The following is a 22,549-nucleotide window of genomic DNA, read 5'->3' as shown; positions in this document are numbered from 1 at the left end:
GCCTGCTGGACAGGAGCACTAGCGCCCTGGTGTTTGGGAGGCAGAGCCCAGTCCTTGGGTCATTCGGTTCTCTTTCTCGTTATAAATTTGGGGCCTGGGCGCTCGGTGAGGGCGAGGGACCCGCCTCCTTCACCTTCCACATTTCCTCAGTGTGTGGGACGCGCGGAAGGGGGACCCAACGAGGGTAAGAGGCGACCGAATTACCGCGCACTGTGTGAACTACGCTTCCCAGCATGCAACGGGTCAAGAGAGGGCCTTCCGGTCTCACCCGGCCTCTCGCAGGTTCACCTGGGAGTTTTCATTGACCTCTGAGAGCTTCACGTTCGGAGAAGCTCCGGTCCCTTCTAGGCCCCGCCCCTTTCTGAGAGGTGGTGACCTCGCAGAGTCCCGCGAGCTGCTTCCTTCTCCCCCTCTCATTGGTCCAGCCTTGCTGCCATTCCTGTGCGAGGAGGAGAAGTTACTTACTGATTGGTGGACTCCGTTTGGCGCCAACTAAGAAAGAGGGGGCGGGGCAGCGGCAGATCCCAGTGAGTCCCTATCACCGCGAAAGACCACTTCGGCAGCGACAACTCCGGAGGGAAGTGGAGGTCGGCTTGGTTCTCTGTGTCCCCGGGCTGGGCAAGAGAGTAGGAGAAAAGTGAAGAGAGTGAACCCTGGCCGTTGCCTCTCAGCTCTGGCCGCTCTCCCTACTCGACCCACCCCGGTTTTTTTTTGGATTTAATCTTCAGGTTGCCGGCGCCCGCCCGCCCGCCGGCCTCGCGGGGGTGAGGGGAAGCACCCGTGCCTGTGACTGGCGCCTGCCGGGTTTGCACACCCGCCCGTCCACGCCGCTTTCCTGCGGCAGCCGCGTCCCTGAACCGCGGGATCGTGTTTGTGTTTGACCCGCGGGCGCCGGCAGCGGGGCGCGCGGCCCAGGCCAGTGCCGACGGGGCGGGGCGGGCGCGGCGGAGGCGGAGGAAGAGGGAGCGGGATCCCTGGGAGGCCCGGCGCCGCCATGGAGCTGGGCCCCGAGCCCCCGCACCGCCGCCGTCTGCTCTTCGCTTGCAGCCCTCCTCCCGCGCCGCAGCCCGTCGTGAAGGCGCTTTTCGGCACGCCAGCCGCTGGGGGCCTGTCGCCTGTCACCAACCTGACGGTCACCATGGACAAGCTGCAGGGGCTGGGCAGGTAAGGAGGGACCCACGAGCGGTGCCGCAGGCCGCTGGCCTCCCAGATGGCTCTTGGGAAAATCGGGTCGGGAAACGGGCTGAGGGAGGAGCGAGACCTGTCCGCCGCTCGGGACGGCCTCACCGGCGGGGGTCCGCCATGTGCACCCTCCCCCCAGGCGGAATGTTGGGCGGGAGGGGCCGTTCGGACTCTCCAGGGTTGCCCTCAGCCCCGAGCCCGGCCGGGTAGTGGGTGGGGACTGACCCGGGTCCCCACCTTCGCCATCCCTTTTGGATTGCCCTGTGCTCTTACTCTGTCCCTCCCTGTCCCAGGAAGCTCTTGGAAATCTACCCTACGGAGGAAAAGTAGGCCCTGGTAGGCGCTCGCTTCCACCCTTTGCTGAACCACCTCGCAGGCTCTTAGTTTCCTGTGAACTTTGTTTCCTTCTCAACAAAGGGACGTGGCATTTTCTTTCCTGGCGTTTGCAAAATCATCGCAGTCCTCGCCCCGTGCATATTCCTGATATCCACCCCGATGCTCTTCGAAGGCCAGGTCTTTTTACTCAATCTTCCATACTCAGAGACTTCGTGGACTCTGACTTATTGCAAAAAATGCACCCCACCGTTTTTCTGGTGAAGCTGCTTTCTCTTCGGTCTTGGACATCCCATTTTCTTAATAAGCACGTGTCTTTTCCAGCCTCTGAAAAGGAGGAACTCGTCCTCCTCATCCCTGCTCCTAGCTTGGTACCTAGAACACATGCTCTTATTTCAGGAAGTACTCCAATATTCATCATAGTCATTCTGTTCTACAGTGTGCCCCAGGCCATGCCAACCCACTCTTTTCTCATGTCCTTTTATGCTTACATGCTAACTGGGTGTTCTGGGTGGCTGAGTGTTCTGTGGCGTGTCCCATAAGTTGATGTTAGCATGGCTACTTGCCAGCCTCATGGCCTGTCTCCTGTATCAAACCTTTTAATTCTGTCCTAGAGCTATAGAGAGTTATTTCTGTTGGTTTCAGTGAGTATGAACAACCACTGGAGGTGAGAAACAGCAGTCTGCAGAGAATGGGCTCCTCCGAATCAACCGATTCAGGTATTCTTTTAAGTCTTGAACATTTATGTGTCTGCTCTGTGGGGAGCAGTATTTGGAATTTGCTGAAACATGTGCTTTAACCTAGAAACTTAGTTTGGTGAGTAGTTGAGACAGTAAAGGGAAAAGTCTGGTGCTGAGTGACAAACCTTCAAGGACAGTATAAAAGAGCCCCTGTGGCAGTTTATGAAGAGAGGAAGCAGCTGTCAAGTGGCTGCAAAGAGGTGGTGTGTGCTCAGTCTTGACGATAAACAGTAGAGGAAAACTAAGTGTTATTCAGGAAATCTTCCTGGTTAAAATGCTGGGTCAAATTATTGGAAGTGTAATGACATTATTTCAGTGAGCCTGCTATGGAGAAAATATGCCAGTGCATTTTATTCTAATCCATAAGTTCATGTTACTACAGGGTTTATTTGCACAGAAGCTTTAGGTTAGGGAACTGCAAGAGCAAAAGTTTTAAAACGTAGGCTTCTTATGAACCAGGGATAGAATTCTCATCTGTGGCAGTGTAGCAAGGGAGAGCATCAGTCAAGAGCAGCAACACCTAACTTCCTGTACGGTTATTTAGACATCATGGAGGAAAGGTGTGCACTCAGCAGGCCCTGGTGGGTCTGGGCCATGCTGAGCGGCATCTCCTGTATTCTGCGACCTTTGAGTTGAGCACCTCACTTGGTGTTATTTTGTTGAAGGCAATAACTACTTGCCTTGCTTGTCAGATGACATAATTGTATTTTCCAAACCCCTAATTTATGCACATGATGTGACAAGGTAAGATACTTGAAATGAAAACTACTTCAGGAAACTGGTACCTATTCTTTCCATGGTTGGAACTCACCAAAAGTTAACCTGGGTAACCTCTGTCTGAATAACCAAGAGGTTATGAGGTTTGGTTTAATTCACTCTCTCCTCAAGTCCCTGTTTCCTGTGATGGTGTGTGCAAGTAGGGAAGTATTAGTCGATGTACTATGGAAATACTGTGTTTTGGCAATCAAATAGACTCAGTTTCAGTTCTGGCTAAAGTCCAAGCCTTGAGTCTTTGTTGACTGCCTCAAAGAAACAGTACTAGTAGTTTTATTTATTTGTTTATTTATTTTAATGACAAAATGGTGTTTCATGTCCTGAGAGGTGTTTGTTTTGTTTTTTTTTAATTTCCTACAGGCTTCTGTCTGGATTCTCCTGGGCCCTTGGACAGTAAAGAAAAGTATGTATTTTAAATGTTTGTGCTTAGAAAAGACTTAATATTCTGGATGAAATTCTTTATGCTCTGGACTGGAATTCTGGATTTAGCTATCCCTATAATAAAGCTCCTAGATCCTATAAAGTCTGATATCTTTTGAGAATGAGTAGTTTATTTTTTATGTCAGCAGCTTTCCAAGCTTCCCTTTGTTCATTTTAGCTGTAATTTTGGTGTTCTGTTCCAGTCTCACCCAAACTCCTGCTCCTTTTTCTGACATCATTGTCTTAAGAGAACATGTATATTTTAAGAGAAGACCTGGGCTTGCTTTTTTTCATTGGAAGCCCAGTGGTGGGGATGCTTGTGAAATGCTTCAGAAATCTGTTCTTCCATCTTGCCTAAAATGGGAATATGTTTGAGTCTGTCCCCTACCCCAGCAAGCAAGGTTAGACACTATGCATCTGCTAATATGAATATCTCTTTACTTGTTTTATTCTCATTTACTTTCTGATCTCATTGCAGCCTTGAAAATCCCATGAGGAGAATAAATTCCCTACCTGTAAGTTCCCTTGTTTATTTTGAGTTAATACCTATTATCTGCCCCTTAGCTTCCAGGGTGACCTTGACAGTAGACTAGCAGATAGTGAAGACTGCTGTTTCTTACTTTGTCTCATAAGCTTTCAAGCAACTTCAATAATGGCTGCCTCTTGAGGGCTTTTTACTCTGTCTGTAACTCTGAATTTTATCAGACCAGGAAGGATTCTTTTGATGCAAATGATGTTACTTGGGGGTTGATTTGGTACCTAAATCCCTGCTGAGAGGGCTGGTGACCTTGTGAAGTTAGGTGTAAAGCCATGTAGTGGGGACTTCTCTGTCCTCACAAGGTAGAGCCCTAGCCACCTTTATTGGTTATTTACTGCAGTGTTTGAGAAGCTAGGCCTCCCCAGCCCACCACTACCATTTTTTTTTTCTTTTAGAACTGAGTTTCCATGGAATTTTCATTTATGTACTCTAATTCCTTTTTTTTTTTTTTTTACTTTGATAGCAGAAGCTCTTGGGGTGTAGCCCAGCTCTGAAGAGGAGCCATTCTGATTCTCTTGACCGTGATGTCTTTCAGCTGATCGACCATGATGAGAACAAGGAAAATGTGAGTGTGGTACTAACCCGGGGCAGAGGTAAAACCCACAAGTGTCCGTGTCTTACGGAGAAGTGGCTGGGCTGCTTTCTGAGAGACTTAACCTTGACCTTTCATGATAGTCTTTGGAGCCGGAGAAACTAGATTTGAATCTTACTCCTTGCTAGCTGTGTGACCTTGGCTTCTTTCAGGCTCCCTTGTTTCTTTGTGAAATAGGAGTAGCAGTTCCTCACAAGGCTACTGTGGGAACTAAGTAAGATAATGTAGATAAAGCATTTCAAATTGTTTCAGGCAGGTAGGAATTGCTCAGACAGTATCTCTTAGGAGTAATTCTATCCGTGAAAACTTCCTCTGGAAGGGTCTGGCTAGGCCTTCCTTGCCTCTTTGTGCTGACCCTGGGATAAGTTAGAAGTTTAGGAAAAGTTTTCTTGACAGTATTTGAAAGACCACAGCCAACAAGTCCCAGGGAATCTTAGAGTAAGCTAACTTAGAAGGTAAGTTGGGGCTGTGCATCCAAAAGTCCAGGATCATCCTGGCCTGGCTTTTCTCTCACCTGGTGGGGTGCCTTGCATGGGGTAGGCACCTAAAATAGTTCAGTGAATCAGCTCAGCATTTCCAGCATTTCTTTCTCACTGTATTTCCATAGCTATTTTCTCCCCTCCCCCATTTCATACTTCAGGATTTATAATCTTCAGGATTTAACACTTAATCCAGAACCTACTGCCTCCATGAACTCTCCCAGTGATTCCTTTGACAACTTACAAGATATTCCTGAGGGTGAATACAGAAATAAGAGAAATGAGTTCTTGCCTTGGGTGCTGAGAATACAACATCAGCCTCTGTAGTGCTTTTTGTAGGACAGTCCAAAGCTGTTGTTTCTTCTCCCCCCAAGCCTGGCTTCTCCCAGGATTGCCTGCTTGGGGCTTCATTCTGGAAGACAGGTTAAAGAGCTCTTGCTCTGGAGTTGTCCATTCTGTCTATGAAGCCAGATCTTAGGCACATCACTTAACCTGTAAGGCCTCTTTTTCTCCTCTTTTAAAATGGGGGTGATTGGGTTGTGGTTGAATAAATGAGCTAATGCACTGAAAGAGCTTAGCACTGTGTTGGCATTAAATACTTTGATATTAGCTGTGCGTTATTAACAACAAGTTCTTACGTGGCTATTTTAGGGAGGGGAATTATGAGTGCTTTTAAACTTGAAGTAAATGAATTTGTACAGGATGTGTTCTGTCATTTGGCTTTCACTCAGCATTATGTGAGGTTCATCCATGTTGAATGAACCAATAGGTTTTGTTTTTCATTTTATTAAGAATTGACATATTACTCTAAGTTTAAGGCATAACAGCTACAGTCATCATGTTGTCAGTAGTTTATCTCCTATTGGTAAGAAGAAGATGGAAAATAATAAAGCCCTCAAACACATAAATCTAGAGTAAAAAGTTTTGATTCTTGTTCAATTACATTGAAATGACTTTGCTTTTGACTTTTTGTTTTTAATTGAAGTATAGTTTATTTCCAATACTGTGCTAGTTTCTGGTGTACAGCACACAGATTCACTTTTATGTGTATATTCTTTTTCATTATAGGTTATTACAAGGTATTGAATATAGTTCCCTGTGCTATACAGTAGGACCTTGTTGTTTATCTGTTTTGTGTATGGTAGTTTGTATCTGCTAATCCCAAACTCCTAATTTATCCCTCCCTCTCCACTGTTGATTTTAGAAAGTTGGCTTTTTTTTTTTTAAATAAGAAAAAGTAGATTTATTCAGAGAGATACACACTCCATAGATCCAGTGTAAGCCATCTCAGAAGGCCAGAGAGGCCACGAGCCATGGGGGTGGCTGTTTTTTATTTGTTTTCTGGGTGTTTTAAGTAGATACATACTCCACTGACAGAGTGTGGTCCATCTCAGAAGGGAGAGTGGCCCAGAAAGTATTTTTTTTTTAATTGAAATATGGTTGATAGAAAGTTATTGATTTGGTTTTTAACTCAATGTTTTGTGTACCTGGTGGATACTCATGTTTTTGTTAGAAAATAGTGTTTTTGGTAAGAGAAAAAAGTGCTATATTGGAAGTTAGCTTTTGATAGTCTGAAATTCTTAGTTACATAGATCCAGTGTTAGAATTAGATCAGAAATGAGTTTGGAGGCAGCTATGAAGGTGATCAGTACCCACTCCCTTGCCTGTCTCCCCGAGCTATGACTAAGGCCCAGAGCTGGTTTTCATCGACAGTGGAAGATGTCTTGATTATACTGTCTTGCAGGAAGCCTTTGAGTTTAAGAAGCCAATAAGACCTGCATCTCGTGGCTGCCTGCATGCTCATGGCCTGGAGGAGGGTAAAGATCTCTTCACACAGAGACAGAACTCTGCCCCAGCTCGGATGGTATGTGCTCTGGCTTTCATAGGGGAGTTCTTGATGGGAAGAGAATTAAAGCATCCTCTTCAGCCTGGAGTTGAAGATACTACAATAGCTCTTGCTGTTTTTACCTTGACTTTGTCTTTTGAAACTAGACTCACATTTTGGGGTGTTTTTGAGGTGTCTGGAAAGCAGGCAGAAGCAGAGTGAGAAATACAGTACTTGAGCATGGAATATTTGACCTTGTCAATTCTGGGAAAATAGTCTGCAGGCATCCTGGGTCATTCTTCTAAACGTATGGTGGGATTATGTGTCTTACTTAAAACTCATCTTTTACAATGCGTCCTGAGTGCTAATAGGTACTTTCCAGAGTGGATTTGTTTGGATAGAGTACTTGGCTTCTTCCAAAGGTGGTTTGTTAAGAACTAATGTATTCAGGTGAACCTACTGCCTGTGAGGCTACTTGACAGTATTTGGGGCCACCTGCCCCAGGGTTATTTATTTGTCAGAGACTGTCATTACTTCCAAAGTTTCCTACTGGTGATCTGACAGACAGCTATGGACTAGAGAGGCCCAACTTGAACAAAATGACCTCATTAGGTTTCCAGGTTTTCCTGGGAACTTGTATCTGAAAATAGAGGTTTCCAGTTTAACATTCACATAAAGCACTTTTATGTTTTCTTGTCTCTAATCTTCATAAGCCTGTGACATAGCTGAAATTACCCCATTATACAGATTGGAAAAGCGTGGTCAGGGAAGTTAGGTGATTTGTCAAAGGACACAGATAAACAGAAGACGAGAATTAAACGGTCTTGATTTCCAAGTATACAGTAATCCTTTGAGAGCTGGGCATCCAAAACTGAATATCTCTAGCGAGCAGTGCCGGGGTTTCCTGTGATCACTTGGCCATCCCCCGTTGTAGGAGCTGAGGGTACAAACTGAAAGGAAGCCAGTACTTGGCTCAGTGGTTTGACTTTAGATCATGTCAGAAGGTGCTTCTTTTGTATCCTTGCTTTTAGTCTCCAGGCATCTGTCTTTCCTCATAATGGTTTCTTGGTGTAGGACTCATGGAGAAAGAATTAGGTCCTGTCCAGAGATTTGTCTGTCATTTTCTGTAGCACGTCTGCACCCAGGGATCCCAGAACCTAGGTCACAAAAATTGGCATTATACCATAATGTGAGTCTTCAGCGGGTGCTGCCCCGTGATTAACCTGCTTCTAGGCTCTGCTGGCTGAAAAACTGCTGAGGGGCCCAAGGTGTGCTCAGATGCACTTGTAGAGGATCAGAGACAGCCCAGGACTTGTTTTATATTCTGAAACAAAGCAAGCCTGAACCAGAGTACGCATCTCTGAACTTTTTCCTGGCTTTGGAAAGTACCTGGAAAAGAAGTAATTCAGAGTTAGCAGTGTTTGTATTAGCAGTGTTTATCTGTAGATGGTAGACTTATGGATTTTTTAATAAATTTTCTATATTAAATACATATTCATTTAATAATGGGGGTTTCAACAAAACAGAACAAAACAAAAAAAAACAAGATAAAGTTGCCTAATGAGATATACTCTATTTTTACTCCAGGAATGGCCTCTCTTACAAAGAGTATAGTATAGTGGGGAGAAAAAGTCTTGGGCTTTGTAGTCAAACAGGTGAGCTGTGTGATCTTGGTAACCTCTCTTAAGCATCAGTTTCCTGATTTGTTAAATAAAAATAAAAGGATTAACTACCCTTAGTGTGTCATGAGGCTTAAGTGGAATTATACATGGAAAGAGTCTATCATTGTGTTTGGCACAAGTTAAAACTGAGCAGCTGTCATTTAAATTCCAAGTCTAAAGAAGTAGGATGGACTCTCTAGAGCCAGGTCACCCTTTCTATCCCTCTGCCAGAACTGGAGTCACAGAGGCATTCTCTAGTCCATTTTGAGGTCTCCATAGAGACTTGGTATCTTCTTACCCTTCCTCATTTCAGCAGATTATCACACTGTCACAACCCTCACATTGATCTCTGTTCACGGATTACAATCCTCAGAAAAAACAACCTTGCCCTTCACGAGAGGCTAGCCTTAGATACCACTGTAAGGTGACCTGCTTCTGGGAAGTTCTTTATGACGGCTGCTTGGCCTGACTAATCAGAACTGTGTGTGGACATCAAATCATTTATTGTCTTCAAGTTTCGTTTTCCTTTGATTATTAGTAGCTGCTAAAATTTTATTTCTTACAACAACTATATAGTATGTGTTCCTCATAAAAACTAGTGACCCATCCAAGGAAACCAAATCTGATCATTTATTAACAAGCTATGAATTCTGTTTTGTAGTTTTCTTCAAATGAAAGAGATGGCAGTGAACCAGGGACTTTCATTCCTTTTTTTATACCCCAGTCACCTGTGACTGGCACTTTGTCTGATGAGGATGATGGCTTTATGGATCTTCTTGATGGAGAGAATCTGAAGGTACATGTGTGTTTGTGTTTTTTTCCCATCCATTACCACTAACTATCCCTGGAGAAAAGTCACCTGAAAAGGAGCAGCAATTCCCCAGGGCTTGAGTTGGCTGATATTTTTGTTTATTTGCTGGGAATTTATTAAGACTCTGCTTCTAACCTGAGTAAATCCTGCGGAGGACTTGAAGAGACTGGTGTGATCCTTCTTAGGCTGAAGGGCCTGACAGTCTATTTTTATGCAAGACACATGAAACAAGAACAGTAGGAGGATAGCTGAAGAGACTGAGTGTCCCACCTCACATCCCCTCAGGGGTGTGCCTTTAGCTATGTTCAGATAGTTGAATGGTTAGCTGGGTTAGCTGTGACTCTTCTGATTTTAAAATGCTGGGGGGAGGGGGAGGGGCAACATTAGATGCTTCCTATCCATGCCTTTAGAATGGTGTCAGACACCATTTGAAAGCACTTAATCTAGTGCTAGTCTCTCTTCGACCTTTATGACACAGATTTTCTTTGTTTAGAATGACGCCGAGACCCCATCCTGCATGGCGAGCCTCTGGACAGCTCCTCTTGTCATGAGAAGAACTGCAAACCTGGTCAGTTCCGTGTGTCTGCAGGGAGCCACAGGAATCAGATTTGTTTCATCAGAGAAACAATTCTCTGGTCTTGCTTTTCTGAATAGCATGCTGTTAAAATAAACTTCAGAAAAAACTTCAGGGAAAATCCTTAGTCTCTGGAAGAGCCAATGTGGGAGTGAAGCACTCGCTGAGGACTGTCAGGAACATTTCAAAGAAGAGGCAACATTGAAATTTTAGTGTCAGCTTGAAAAGAAGTAGTTTACTGGGCTATGAAGGGACATTCTGCACAGTAGGAAAAGCCAAGCCAAGGCACACTGAGTTGGCAGAGTGTGAGTTTAGAGCGCTGAAGTCAGGTTAGTGGCTGCTCTCAGACTCTGAGACATTAGTCCTTAAGAGATCGTGTACCATAGCACATCTTCCTGTACTTTCTTTGGCTTTGTAAGTCTTGAATTAAAATGCCCTGGTATAGTCCAGAAAGAAAAACAACCAAGTAGAGAGGACTTTGGAACACAATTTTGAAGGCACCCTTTCCCCTGCAAACTTAGACTCAACTCTTTCTTATCACCTTAACTGGCTCAGATTTATAGTATAACCCAGCTACCTCACTCCTTTTCTAGATTTAGATGCAGTGTTAAAACCTGTCAAACCGCTCAAGCAAGGTACAAGTAATAAAATAGAGGGGAAGAGGAAGGCAAAAATATGTTTCTGGCTGGAAGGTAACAGTTATTTCCCTCTCGGGACCTTGTGCAGACAGTAGGCTCCTTGAGGGCCCAGATAGTCTTCCTCATCTCCTTACAATGTCAGCTTAGAACATGTTTATTATCACCCACCAGGGGCTCAGCGTCTAGTATGTGCCAGGCCCTAGTTGCTAGGACTAGATAAATGGAAAGTGTCTGTTTCCTAATTTAGGATGGATGGATCTTAAATCATCCCAGGTCTGTTCTCTTTACCATTCAAGTGAGTGGGTTTTAATGGATCTCTTTCTTCCCCCCAAGGGCAATCGATGCAAGCAGTTTGACTCTCCTTCCATGTGTAGCTCCACCATCGGGTCAGTGTTGAAGAGACCAGAACGATCTCAAGAAGAGTCCCCACGAGGGAATAGGAAGCGGCGGAGGAGTGTTGTTGGGGCCAGTCCTGAACAGGCATCGAGTCCAGAGAAACCCCAGGAGGTTAGTTCTGCGGGGTTTTTTTATTTAAGGACTATGATATATTTTTCGGTTCTAAAATTTCCATTTGCTTCTTTTTCTTTGCTGAGACTTGCTGTTTTTGTTTCTCTTTTGTTTCAGTCATGTTCATAATTGCCTGTGGAAGCATTTTTATAATGGCTACTTCAAAATCCTTGTCAGATTCTACCATTTGTGTCTTAGTATGGGTTTCTGTTGGTTTTTTTTCCTGTTCAAACTGAGATTTTCCTGGTTCCTGGTATGCCAGTTGATTTTTCAATTGTATCTGTATGTTTTGGGTATTATGAGACTATATAAATCTTCTGTTTTAGCAGGGGAGGTGGAGACAGAAGTCCAGGATCCCCCAACACAGCCTCCCTTGATATGCCACCTAGGGTGGGGGCAAGCTGCATTACTGCTGGGCAGGGGTTGGACTTCAGGCTCCCCATAGGCCTTCCCTGACACCATCCCAGTGGAGATTATGACACTTAATTACAGCTGGGCAAGGATGGAGGTCTAAGGTCCCCCCCTTGCTTGACAGGCCATAATATTTTTCCCTTGGTGTTTGTTCATAATTTTTCTTGTTTCCTGATCTAGATCTATAAGTTTCCTACTATTTTAAGTTTGTCTCACAACTCTGTAGTGTTTTCCATTGTAACTTAGTTCTGGGTATTTTAGTTCTTTCATTTCCTTGCGATAAGAGCTCTTAGGATTTACTCTCAGCACCTTTCATGTATACCATACAGCAGGCTTAACTGTAGTCACCACATTGTATATTACATCCCCAGTACTTACATATCTTATGGCTGGAAGTTTCAATATTTTGACCACCTTCATCCAATCCCCCTCCCCACTTCTGGTAACGACAAGTCTTATCTCATTTTCTATGAGTTTGGTATTTGTTTTGGTGGCAATGGTTTGTTTGTTTTTTGATTCCCCATATAAGTGGTGTCATACAGTGTTTGTCTTTGACTTATTTCACTTGGTATAATACCCTCAAGGTCCATCCATGCTGTCACAAATGGCAGGATTTCCTTCTTTTTTTTAATGACTGAATAATAATCCATTGTGTGTGTGTGTGTGTGTGTATCACTATTTCATTGTCCATTCATCTGTCAATGAACACTTAGGTTATTTCCGTGTATTGGCTATTGTAAATAATCCTGCTACAGATACCTCTTTGACATAGTGGTTTTCACGTCCTTCACATATATTCCCAGAAGTAGAATTACTGGATCATATGTTCCAGTCTCGATTTTTTTGAGGCATGTCCATACTGTTTTCCATTATGGCCACACCACTTTACAATCCCACCAACATCATACAATGGTTCCTTTTTCTTCACATCCTTGCCAACACTTGTTTCTTGTTTTGTTTTGTTTTTGAGTAAAGGTAGATTTATTTAGAGAGATACATACTCCATAGAGTGCAGGCTGTTTCAGAAGGCAACACCCTGGAGGGGTGAGGGTTGTTAGTTCATATGCTAACAAGTTGGACAGTTATTCCAACCACTTTGGGGAAGGGGCTGGGATTCCCAGGAATTGGGCCACTGCCCACTTTTTGACCTTTTATGGTCAGCCTGGGATCTTGGTTTTCTGTTTTTTGTTTTTTGGGATGATAGCCATTCTAACAGGCATGAGGTAATATTTCATTGTGGCTTTGGTTTTCATTTCTCTAAATTATTAGTGATATTAATTACCTTTTCATGTACTTGTTGGCCATTTGTGTATCTTTGGGAAAATGTCTATTCAGATCCTTTGCCTATTTTTTATTTAATTGGGTTATTTGGTTTTTCGATATTAAATTGTATGAATTCTTTCTATATTTTGGATATTAACTTCTTATCAGATAATATGGTTTGAAAATATTTTTTCCCATTCTGTCGGTTGTCTTTTCATTTTGCTGATCATTTATTCTAATGTGCAAGAGCTTCCTAGTTTGATGTAGTCCCACATGTTTGTTTATTATTTTGTTGCTTATGCTTTAGATATCCAATCCAAAAAAATTATTGCCAAGACCCATGTCAGGGAGCCTTTTTCCTGTGTTTTCTTCTAGGAGTTTTATGATTTCTGGTCTCACATTTAAGCCTTTAACCCATTTTGACTTATTTTTTGTAAATAGTGCAAAATAGAGGTCTAGTTTCATTCTTTCATACATGAATATTCAATTTTCCCAGTGCCATTTATTGAAGAGACATCTCTTCATTGAGTATTCTTGGCTCCCTTGTCAAAGTTGTACAATTTTTTTTTTGGTAACATAAACTTCCTTCTGGATTGCTGAGCCCTAAGCTAGGCATTTGTTCAGCTTTAGTGAGCACTGCCAAATAGTTTCCAAAGTTGTTGTCCAAACGGCCCTCCATATCTGGGGTTCTGCATCCACGGATTCAACCAACTTTGGAACCCGTGGTTACTGAGCACCAGTTGTACTATGTACCATTTTATATAAGCATCCTTTTGTTGGGGGTGGGGTCCTGGAACCAATCTCACGAATACCGAGTGACAACTACTCACAGCAGCCTATGAGGGTTCCCGTTCTTCCAAATCCTTACCAGTATCTGGTCGTGTTCATCCCTTTTATTTTAACCAGTCTAGTAAGTGCGTAGTATTTGGTTTTAATTTGCATTTTCTTGGGATGAATGTGTATCTTCCCACTCGGGCTTGCCTATTCTTACCTAATCTTGTTCTTTTGATGAACAGAATTTCTTGGTTTTTAGACATGTTTCAATTTATCTGTCTTTTTATTTATGTTTACTGCTTTTGAGTGCCGCTTAAAAAATCTTTACCTCCCTGTGATGAGCCGCTTGACGTCCCCTTAAAAATACGAGAACTTCTTGCTGTGACAAGGTGTTCCAGACTTACCTCACACATTTCTTCTCCCAACTTGGAATCAATCACTTCTTCCAAAGGCCCTGGTTTGTTTTAGTGGAAAATATAGTTGACCCTTGAACAACATGGGTTTAAACTGTGCAGGTCCCCTTATACTCAGATTTTTTTCAGAACAATTCAGTTAGATACTGAAATAATAATATACCTAGTCAGTAACCCGAATTCTTTTTTTCACTCCAGATTCAGTCAAATAAGAAAAGTATCCCATTTGCTAAATACAGACGTTAACATCTCAGTCTCTTTCTCCTGATGTGTTCCAGGTGAATGTTTTTATATGTTCTGTTCAGAACCCTGAACTCATTCTCCACCTTTGATTTGTTGCAGATTCTACATCAGTCTTTATCCCTGGCATGTTCTCCAAAAGGGACCATTGAGAACATATTGGATAATGACCCAAGGGACCTTATAGGAGACTTCTCCAAGGTAATTGCAAGCAGACCTGCTCTGTGATGCAGGATTAGGGGTGGTTACCTAGAAACCCCCCTCAGCCCTGCCCCCTCCCTGAGGTGGCTCCTGGAGAGGCTGCCTGAGGGGATACAGTTTGAATTTTTTTTAAGATAAAGAAACAAAGTCATGATCCGGTGTATCTTCTTTTCTGTGGGACTGTAAGATTTCCTGGTGCTGATCAGGGGTTTCAAGCAGGGAGCCACCCACCAGCTGCCTTGATCCTAACTCAAAGACCAGGCCCTCTGGGAATTGGTGTTAGTGATTATTAAAGCAGTAATGCAGAAAAGTGTAAAGAAGCAGAAATAAACCTATTGCTTCAACAAATATATAAAAGTCTGTATATCAAAAGGCCGTCTTAGAAGGTCCAGGATTGAGACTAAATTTCTCCATTGTCCATGGAAGTGTGGCCCTCGAGGGAAAAGGTTCCCAGGGAGGCCCAGAAGATCTGCTGCTGGCCTGACACGGGGTGGCTGGCGGCCTCTGAGCCATGATGAAATGTGAGGGTGGGACAGGGAGTGTGTCAGTAGTAGCTTGTTCAGCCACATAGGGTTTGACGGTTCCCAGACCTATCTTTCTGGCATCGGTGTAGCTGGCACTCATGTGTAAGGCCAAGATTCCAAAACGAGACACAGTTCCTTCCCTCGAAACACTTAACGTGGTCAGTAGGACGTAGTGATCCACGTGTATCACACAGTAGACTGAAGAAAATGTCAGTGCAATGTAAGCAGCAGACTAAGAGAAATAAAGGGAGGGTTGTCTCAGGTAGGCGACGAGGGAAGGTGGGTCCAGGCTATAGATATTTCAGCCAGGTAGGAGAGGTGAATGAGCTAAAAATAGAAGACCCTTCTAGTCTGAAGGGAAGAGCAAGCAAAGACCTGGGTGTGGTGTGTCGTCGCTGGTAGAAGCTTGCACTTCAGTTGAAGTTGTTGGTTGTGTTTGTCTCAATGACCGCGCACTGGGCCACAGGGATGGGTGAGCTCCTGACTGCGCCATTGGCCCTGATGAGTAGTTGCTGATGTGCCCGTTTTCTCCTCAAGGCCGGGCCAGGTCTCACTCCCTCCACCTCCAGTGTCCAGCCCTGTGCTGGACGAGGCAGGTGCTCAGGAAACGAGTGAAGTCATTCCTCTCTCTGTCCTTTAAGTGCTCTTCACAGTCTGGGTACTGAGGTGGCAGTTCCTGACAAAAGCAGGAGAAAAAGGAAAGGCCCTGAGGCTTCTGTATTCAGATCTGGCTTACTAGCTGGCTGACCTTGCTCAAGGTGCCTAACTTTGATACCCAGAAATGGGGGTAATGTGCCTTCCAGATCTGTGCGAAAATCAAATGTCAGGATGTGAATGAAGTACCTAGACCAGGAACTAGTATGTACTATTATATTTGATTCATGTTTAGAGCTTCTTTTAAGCTAACTCTTACCAGAAAGACAAATGGTGTAAATGTTGCATATTTAAGCTTTCAGATTTGCTAAGTATCTCTCTCTCTCTCTCCTTTTTAAGGGTTATCTCTTTCATACAGTTGCTGGAAAGCATCAGGATTTAAAATACATCTCTCCAGAAATTGTAAGTCATCTTTTGGGACCTGCCACACATGGGGTATTGGAACCTGGTTGTTCCTGGCAGCCAGGGTTGATTCTCCTTGGCTTTCTCTCCACAGATAGCATCTGTTTTGAATGGCAAGTTTGCCAACCTCATTAAAGAGTTCGTTATCATTGACTGCCGATACCCATATGAATATGAGGGAGGCCACATCAAGGTAAGGATTCCTGAAGCTTGCAGGCAAGCCCTGCTGTCCTAGCGGGAGCCCTAGGCAGCATCTGTGATTTTTTTTTTTTGTAAGAGGGAGGTGACACCTGGCTTCTTGTTAAAATGCTCACGTGCCGGTTATGAGAATTATAAAAAGAAACAGTGGGCGCGAAAGGCATTTGACTTCTGTGAACTGAATGTTCCCTGTTCTACACTAACCTCTACCACATTGTACACCAAGTGCTCCCTGTTTTGTCCCTCACACCATCACCATCGGGGCATTTCTAGATGGTACCCAGTGATTTCTAAGCCATGCCTGAACATGAAGCCATGAGGAGAAACCAGTCTCGGCAACATGTCCGAGTCTGTGCCAGGTCTAGTGATTAGTGATGCCTCTTATGGTTGAGTTAAGCTGCCTGGTGATGGAGGTGTTTCACGTATGACATGCGTCTCTGGTGCCTTCACAGGGTGCAGTGAACTTGCACATGGAAGAGGAGGTTGAAGACTTCTTACTCAAGAAGCCTATTGTGCCTACAGATGGCAAGCGGGTCATTGTGGTGTTCCACTGCGAGTTTTCTTCTGAGCGAGGCCCTCGCATGTGAGTGCTGAGAGGAGGTGGCTGTTGGGTGTGGCCCCCTTGGTGCTTTTGTGGGACACGGGGCGGGCAGGTGGGGCTTGCACTTGGAGCAGCCCGTTGCACATCCCAAGTCTTTTCTATGCCTAAGCCTACGCACACAGTATATAAATACATGGTTTTGTAAAAGTATAAATTCACGTGTATCAGATGTTCTTCCAAATTCTTCCCTGTTTAGCAGTCAGTTGATTTTGTGGACAGCTTCCTTGAGTGTAGTTTATCCTTGAACTAACAGTTTCCCTCGGGAAGGGCTTTCTGGCTTCCCCAGCCCAGCCTGTCTATGACATACATTCTCCATGCAACGTCCCCAGGGAGCTGGCCTCTGCTCCATCACCCCAGCTCTGAGTTAGTCCTGACAACTGCTGGGCAGTGGCTCACTGTTCAGCCTTCTTTTATATTGAATTAAACTCTGCCTCTTGCAGTTTTCTCCACTCTCCTTAGTTCTTCCTGTGGGGCTGCTGTTCTCTGGTGACATCCTTCAAGTACAGTGTGGCTGCTCCGTATGCAAATACCAGAAAAATGTGATGTCCTCACTGCACAACTTGATGTGATGCTTTCAAACACTTATCAACTCTGTTTGCAAAGGAGTGGATTGTATTATCGTCACATTTATTGCCACATTAGGGGTGCACAGAAATGCCTCCCCCACACACACCCCTTATTAACAAGAACTTCTATTAGGGCTTTGGTGACTAAGGCCCTGTTACAATTTATTACAAAGATAAATTTTATATCAAAATAAGTAAAAGTACAATTACAATAAAGTAATACTCACTTAAGATTTAAAATAATACTCTGCTCTAACAGGGTCTGTTGGAGCAGTGAAGGTACAGCAGTGGGCAGGCCTGGCAGGGACCTACCGCTGGGGAGATCCCAGGGGAGAGTGAGGAGGGTCGTGACAAGTGCTGAGAAAACAGGGACAGAGGTGGGCAGGGAGCAGTGCAGCTTCCCTGGGAGGGCGCAAGAGAGACTTCTCACGGGGCCGGGTGCAGGTTCTTGTGACACCTATTTATTTGGAACCATCTCAAGCTCAGAAAAAGGTTATCCCTGCATATGCTTCACCTGCCAATATTCTGCCACGTTTGTGCACACATAACTCTTCAGGAGTGCACAGCACACTTTTGCACGCACACAACTACACAACTACAACAAGAACTTGGCATGTGTGACCATCTCCACATGTCCTTCACCACCTAGCTCCCGAAGACGAGGACTTTGTCCTCCATTAGAACAAAATCATGGTCACATGAAGAGAGACCTCATGGTCCTTCAGGAGTGGAATTAATCACTCTGCAGACACTGTTACCTCTCACGTCCAGATACTGTGCCAGGTACTGGGGGGAACAGCAGTAAACAAAACATACAAAAGCCCTGTCCATTTCAGCGTGGGCAGGAGGCAGACCAACATAACGTGTAAACTGTGCAGTGTGTTCAAAGGTGCTGAGACCAGAGGTGGGAGCTCCGGGCAGGTTGGAAGAGCAGTGCAGGGGCTTCTGCGGCTGGACTGCAGAGCAGCGTGGAGTCGGGGGATGGGTTGTGGGCACTGTGAGGACTTGGGCTTTTGTACCAAGGGTTGGACAGTATGGAGGCCCCAGCCAGCTGAGGATATCAGAGGAGAGTATTCAGTATTTATTCCAGGCTTAGGAGGCGAGTACATGACCTGAGGCAAGAGCAAAGCTCAGCCCATTTAAAAGCCACAGGAGGAAGCCCACTTAGAAGCAGGTGAGGGAGTCACTGGCAGAGGAGGAGGATGGAGACTGCCGTGGGACCAGGCTCAGAGGCTGTCCCAATGGATTAGGTGGTGGTGGCAGGGAGAGATGCTAGGGCAATTGAACTTGAAAATTGGGAAAAGACCTTCTACCTTCCAGCACAAGGCACTGGCCCTGACTGAACATATGGCCAGAAAATCACAATTCACTTGTTGCCAAGAATGAAGGTAAAGTTGGGGAGACGTGTGTAAGGAGTGCTTAAACCACAAGGGCTGCTTTCATGGTACAGTCATCTGCGTGTTTCTCTGCATTGGAAGAGCTCACCTTGCTTTGGATTTCGTCCACTTTACAGGTGCCGATATGTGAGAGAGAGAGATCGGCTTGGTAATGAGTACCCCAAACTCCACTACCCTGAGCTGTACGTCCTGAAGGGCGGGTATAAGGAGTTCTTCCTGAAATGCCAGGTAAGATGGGCTCTCTGGAGAGCTTGGTGCACTCCTCGTGCAGGTTGGACAGTTAGATCTGTCTGGTGGTCATGGCTGTTTCTTGCCAGGGGCCTGGGGATTTGCCCTGCACATAGAAAGGCCCTAAAACCCACTGACCAGAACCTTGAGCCCTAGACAGGGAGGGAGCAGGATTGTGAGTGTGAGGCAGGTGTGGCCTGACCACGTCCCGTCTTGTCTGCCAGTCTCACTGCGAGCCCCCCAGCTACCGGCCCATGCATCATGAGGACTTTAAAGAAGACCTGAAGAAGTTCCGCACCAAGAGCCGGACCTGGGCCGGGGAAAAGAGCAAAAGGGAGATGTACAGCCGTCTGAAGAAGCTCTGAGGGCGCTGGAGCAGACAGCAGCAGCCTGAGCCTCCCTCCCTCTCCCTCACTTCCCCTCTGCTGCAGAGACATTGAGGAAAGGGGCCAGCAGTGTGACTTTCCAAGAGAAGGCCTGGGGCTTCCACGCCTTCTTAAACCTACCTCCCACACTCCCATGGTTGAAGCCCAAAGCATCTTGCTGGCTCTTCTGTCCCTGTAAGACGTCCTTGTGGTCTGCTAAAGCTGTCACATGTCACAGCACAGTCCCAAGCGCCAAGTCTAGATGCTGTGACTCCACATCCCCTAGAGTTGGATGAACCGCCTGGGGCCTCGCTGGGCACTGGCCTTCTCCTAGGGGGAGGGGTGGGAGTGGAGAGAAGTAACACAAAGGGAAGTGCTGCTGGCCAGATACCAAAGACGCCCTGGGAAGGAGAGGTCTTTGTGGGGTAGCCCATTATCATTAATTTATTCAACTTCATCAATCACTTTATTTTCTCCTTCCTTCCTTCTTTCCTTCCTTCCTCTCTTTCTTTTTTTTAGTGAACTCCTGGAGACTTTTATTTAACTGTTTCTTTAAGTCACAATACTGCCATTCTAGGTAGGGTTTTATCATCCCAGGGACTACCTCTGCCTTTAATTTTTAAAAAAGAAAAAGGTAAAAAGGAGGGGGAAGAAGAGGGACATGCCCCGTGGGACAGAGGACTAGGGGCTGTGTCGCCCCCCGGGAGGCACTACAGTGCTGGGGCTGCTGCTGTTTACGGCCAAGGTCTGAGATCCCGGTGGGAGCAGGCACTGGACCCGGGCCTTGCTACAGGACATAAGCTAACCCTCCCAGACCTACCTCGAAGGCCCCTGCGATCTCTGGGGGTAGTGACCCCGCTCTTCCTCACCCCAGCTCCCCATGATGGTGGCTGGTATAGGAGTCACAGCAGGAAAGCACTTGAGGCAGCTTCCGTTGGGCCACCCCCAGGTCGGTGCTGGAACGTGGTAGTGTAGGTCTCCCAGCGGAGGGGGGCAGGGATGGGGGCTCTGCGGGACGAGGGAAGGGAGTATATATTGAGTGTCTTCCTTCTATTATTCTGATACTCTTTGATAGCTTCTATTTGAATTTTTAAAAACAGTCATTTTATGAGTTAAGGAGTATCAAATCAGTGTTGGCTGGGCCACCCAAGGGTGGGGAGAGGGGCTGGCAGTCCTGGGCATTAGAAGGAGTGGGTGCTAGTAGAGATGACTGGAATGTGTTTCTCAGGAGGCAGCGTGGTGGATTTTGAGGGTGAACTCTGAGTTTATCATGTTTTAATTTAAGGGACAGGGAGAGACGGATCATCACCAGTTGCCCCCCATCTCACCCCGCAGAAGTGGGAGTCTCAAAGGAGCACTTCCCACGGAGCTGGGGCTGAGGGTTCCTGCTTGTCCCCGTTCTTAGGCGCTGGCTTCCTCACCATCTTTGCTCCATTGGGGTGTAGCCAAGTTTTTATTATACAAGAGTCAGTCTCCCCTCTTGCCTCTGCTTCCAGTTCTGGGGGTGGGGAGGGAATCAGTGATATTGGAGATGACTGGTTCATATGTTATGGGTTTGAGTTGCATTTAGCTGTAAAACAATCTTGTTAGAAAAAGTATGTAGGGAGGAGAGGGAGAAGGCCTCTCCCCCCACACATTGAGACATCTCAGTTGGTCTCTAATCTTGTTTGTAGGGATTCTGTTGGTTGAATGGCTAAAAAGGGAGGTGGGATGGCCTTCGGATTGTACCAGCTTAGCATTGCTAACCAACTGTTGCAGGCTCTGAAAATAAAAACAATCTTGAACCCATGCTCTCTGCCTACTTCTTGATGGATTTAAAGGGAATTGGGTTTCTTTTAAAGTTCTAAGACCACACTTGACTGAAACCAGTGGCTGAGGCAGCCACATTTCCTCTAGAGGCCAAAGGGCTGTCATGTGGTTTGGCTTCAGGGGTGGCCAGATGACCTCCAGTTATTACCTTGAGTCTAAAAACAAACTTAAGATTCAGCCTGATTTGCAAGATGAAATAAGGATATCAAAAGCTTGCCTGAACCACTGACATTCCCTTACAAGATGTATTAATTCATAGGATTAAGCTACAGGCCAAAGGAGGGACCACCCTAAAGGAAATAGGAGTTTCAGTTGTCTTCTGAAGGAGCCAGAGAGGATACTGCAGAATGAAATCAGGCAGATGGTGAGTCACGGGCCCACACCCAACCAGAGAAACTCAGTTTCTCTCAGACACGTGATACTGGGGGCTATTGCCAGAAGGGGTAATTGCTGGAGCAAAAGCCTTACAAAATAGAATGGTGCCGGGATAGAAAGTAACTTGTGTTCCTTTATGTTTCACGCGTGTTCCCATTTAGACATTGTTCCTTTCTGATTTGCACCTCTAGTAGAGGCATTATTCCAGCCTTTTAAAAGAAATGATAAGGCCATGTGTGAAGAAAGCAGTCCCCTGTGGATCTGACCTCCAGTGAGTGTTACTGTTAATGTGTTCGCAAAGACGGAGGGGAGAACGCGTCCGCTGCGTACCAAAGTGTTTAAGCACTGGCTCTCCCTCATCTCCCTACGCTGGGTTTATTAATCAAAAGAGACCCTGCATGTCTAAGCACCCCTACCCTACTCTCCACTCAACTTTTGTCACTATATTTTTCAGAGTTCAGGGAGTATGTACATAGAAATGATTTTCAACTGCATATAAAATCACATGGCTGCGCTCCACTTAACCCATCCCATAGTTTTGATTAATTAGACCACATGCTGGAAATAACTATCTACTATACAAACATCTGTACACATCTAAAAGCACATAAAATATTAATTTTCTGCAATCTTTCAAAATGAAATTTTTTAAAACTCATCAATATCTCTGTACCATGTGCTGGTTTCCTTGAACCCATCTTTTATCCAAATTATTTGAGATGACACAGCACTTTTCTGGTTCATGTATGAAAAACTTGATGCCAAGACCAAAGATCCATTCTTCTAATTTTTTTTTTCATTTGTCATGTCAGTGTATGATTTCTACAAGTTCACTAAGTTTTTTAATTATGAGGAGCTTCAAACTTATAAATGAATAAGCAGCCCCTTTTCTGCCCATCACACAGCTTCAATATCTGCTCAGAGCCAGTCTTGTTTCTCTTCTTCACCCCACTTTGCTTGTTAAACTTATTTTGAGCAGGTAACACTTTTGGGTTACTCCAAAAGCTGGTCTCCTATCTGGCCTATCATTGCCACAATCACTGTGCTAAAATGA

At 45.2% G+C, this 22,549-nt stretch overlaps 1 protein-coding gene across 4 annotated transcripts; it reads left to right on the top strand.

The window, feature by feature from the left end:
• The first annotated feature begins 702 nt into the window (after nucleotides 1-702).
• CDC25A (cell division cycle 25A) lies at nucleotides 703-21,099 on the top strand. Of its 4 annotated transcripts, none has more exons than XM_072941194.1 (15): nucleotides 703-1,164; nucleotides 2,161-2,234; nucleotides 3,390-3,432; nucleotides 3,928-3,964; nucleotides 4,454-4,552; nucleotides 6,803-6,922; nucleotides 9,206-9,340; nucleotides 9,849-9,923; nucleotides 10,901-11,074; nucleotides 14,278-14,376; nucleotides 15,894-15,956; nucleotides 16,051-16,149; nucleotides 16,607-16,737; nucleotides 18,835-18,946; nucleotides 19,171-21,099. In XM_072941194.1, the coding sequence occupies exons 1-15, from the start codon at nucleotides 995-997 to the stop codon at nucleotides 19,309-19,311; spliced, it is 1,572 nt and encodes a 523-aa protein (XP_072797295.1). In that variant the 5' UTR covers nucleotides 703-994; the 3' UTR covers nucleotides 19,312-21,099. The 4 variants fall into 4 exon arrangements, with proteins under 4 accessions (XP_072797295.1, XP_072797294.1, XP_072797297.1 ...); XM_072941193.1 differs by having other exon boundaries at nucleotides 4,451-4,552; XM_072941196.1 differs by lacking the exon at nucleotides 6,803-6,922.
• Nucleotides 21,100-22,549: the final 1,450 nt, after the last annotated feature.

This window comes from Vicugna pacos, chromosome 17 (genome assembly GCF_048564905.1).
Source record: "Vicugna pacos chromosome 17, VicPac4, whole genome shotgun sequence".
Lineage (NCBI taxonomy): Eukaryota > Metazoa > Chordata > Mammalia > Artiodactyla > Camelidae > Vicugna > Vicugna pacos.
Note: the sequence above shows the minus strand (reverse complement) of the source record. Positions and strands in the feature narration are given on the sequence as shown.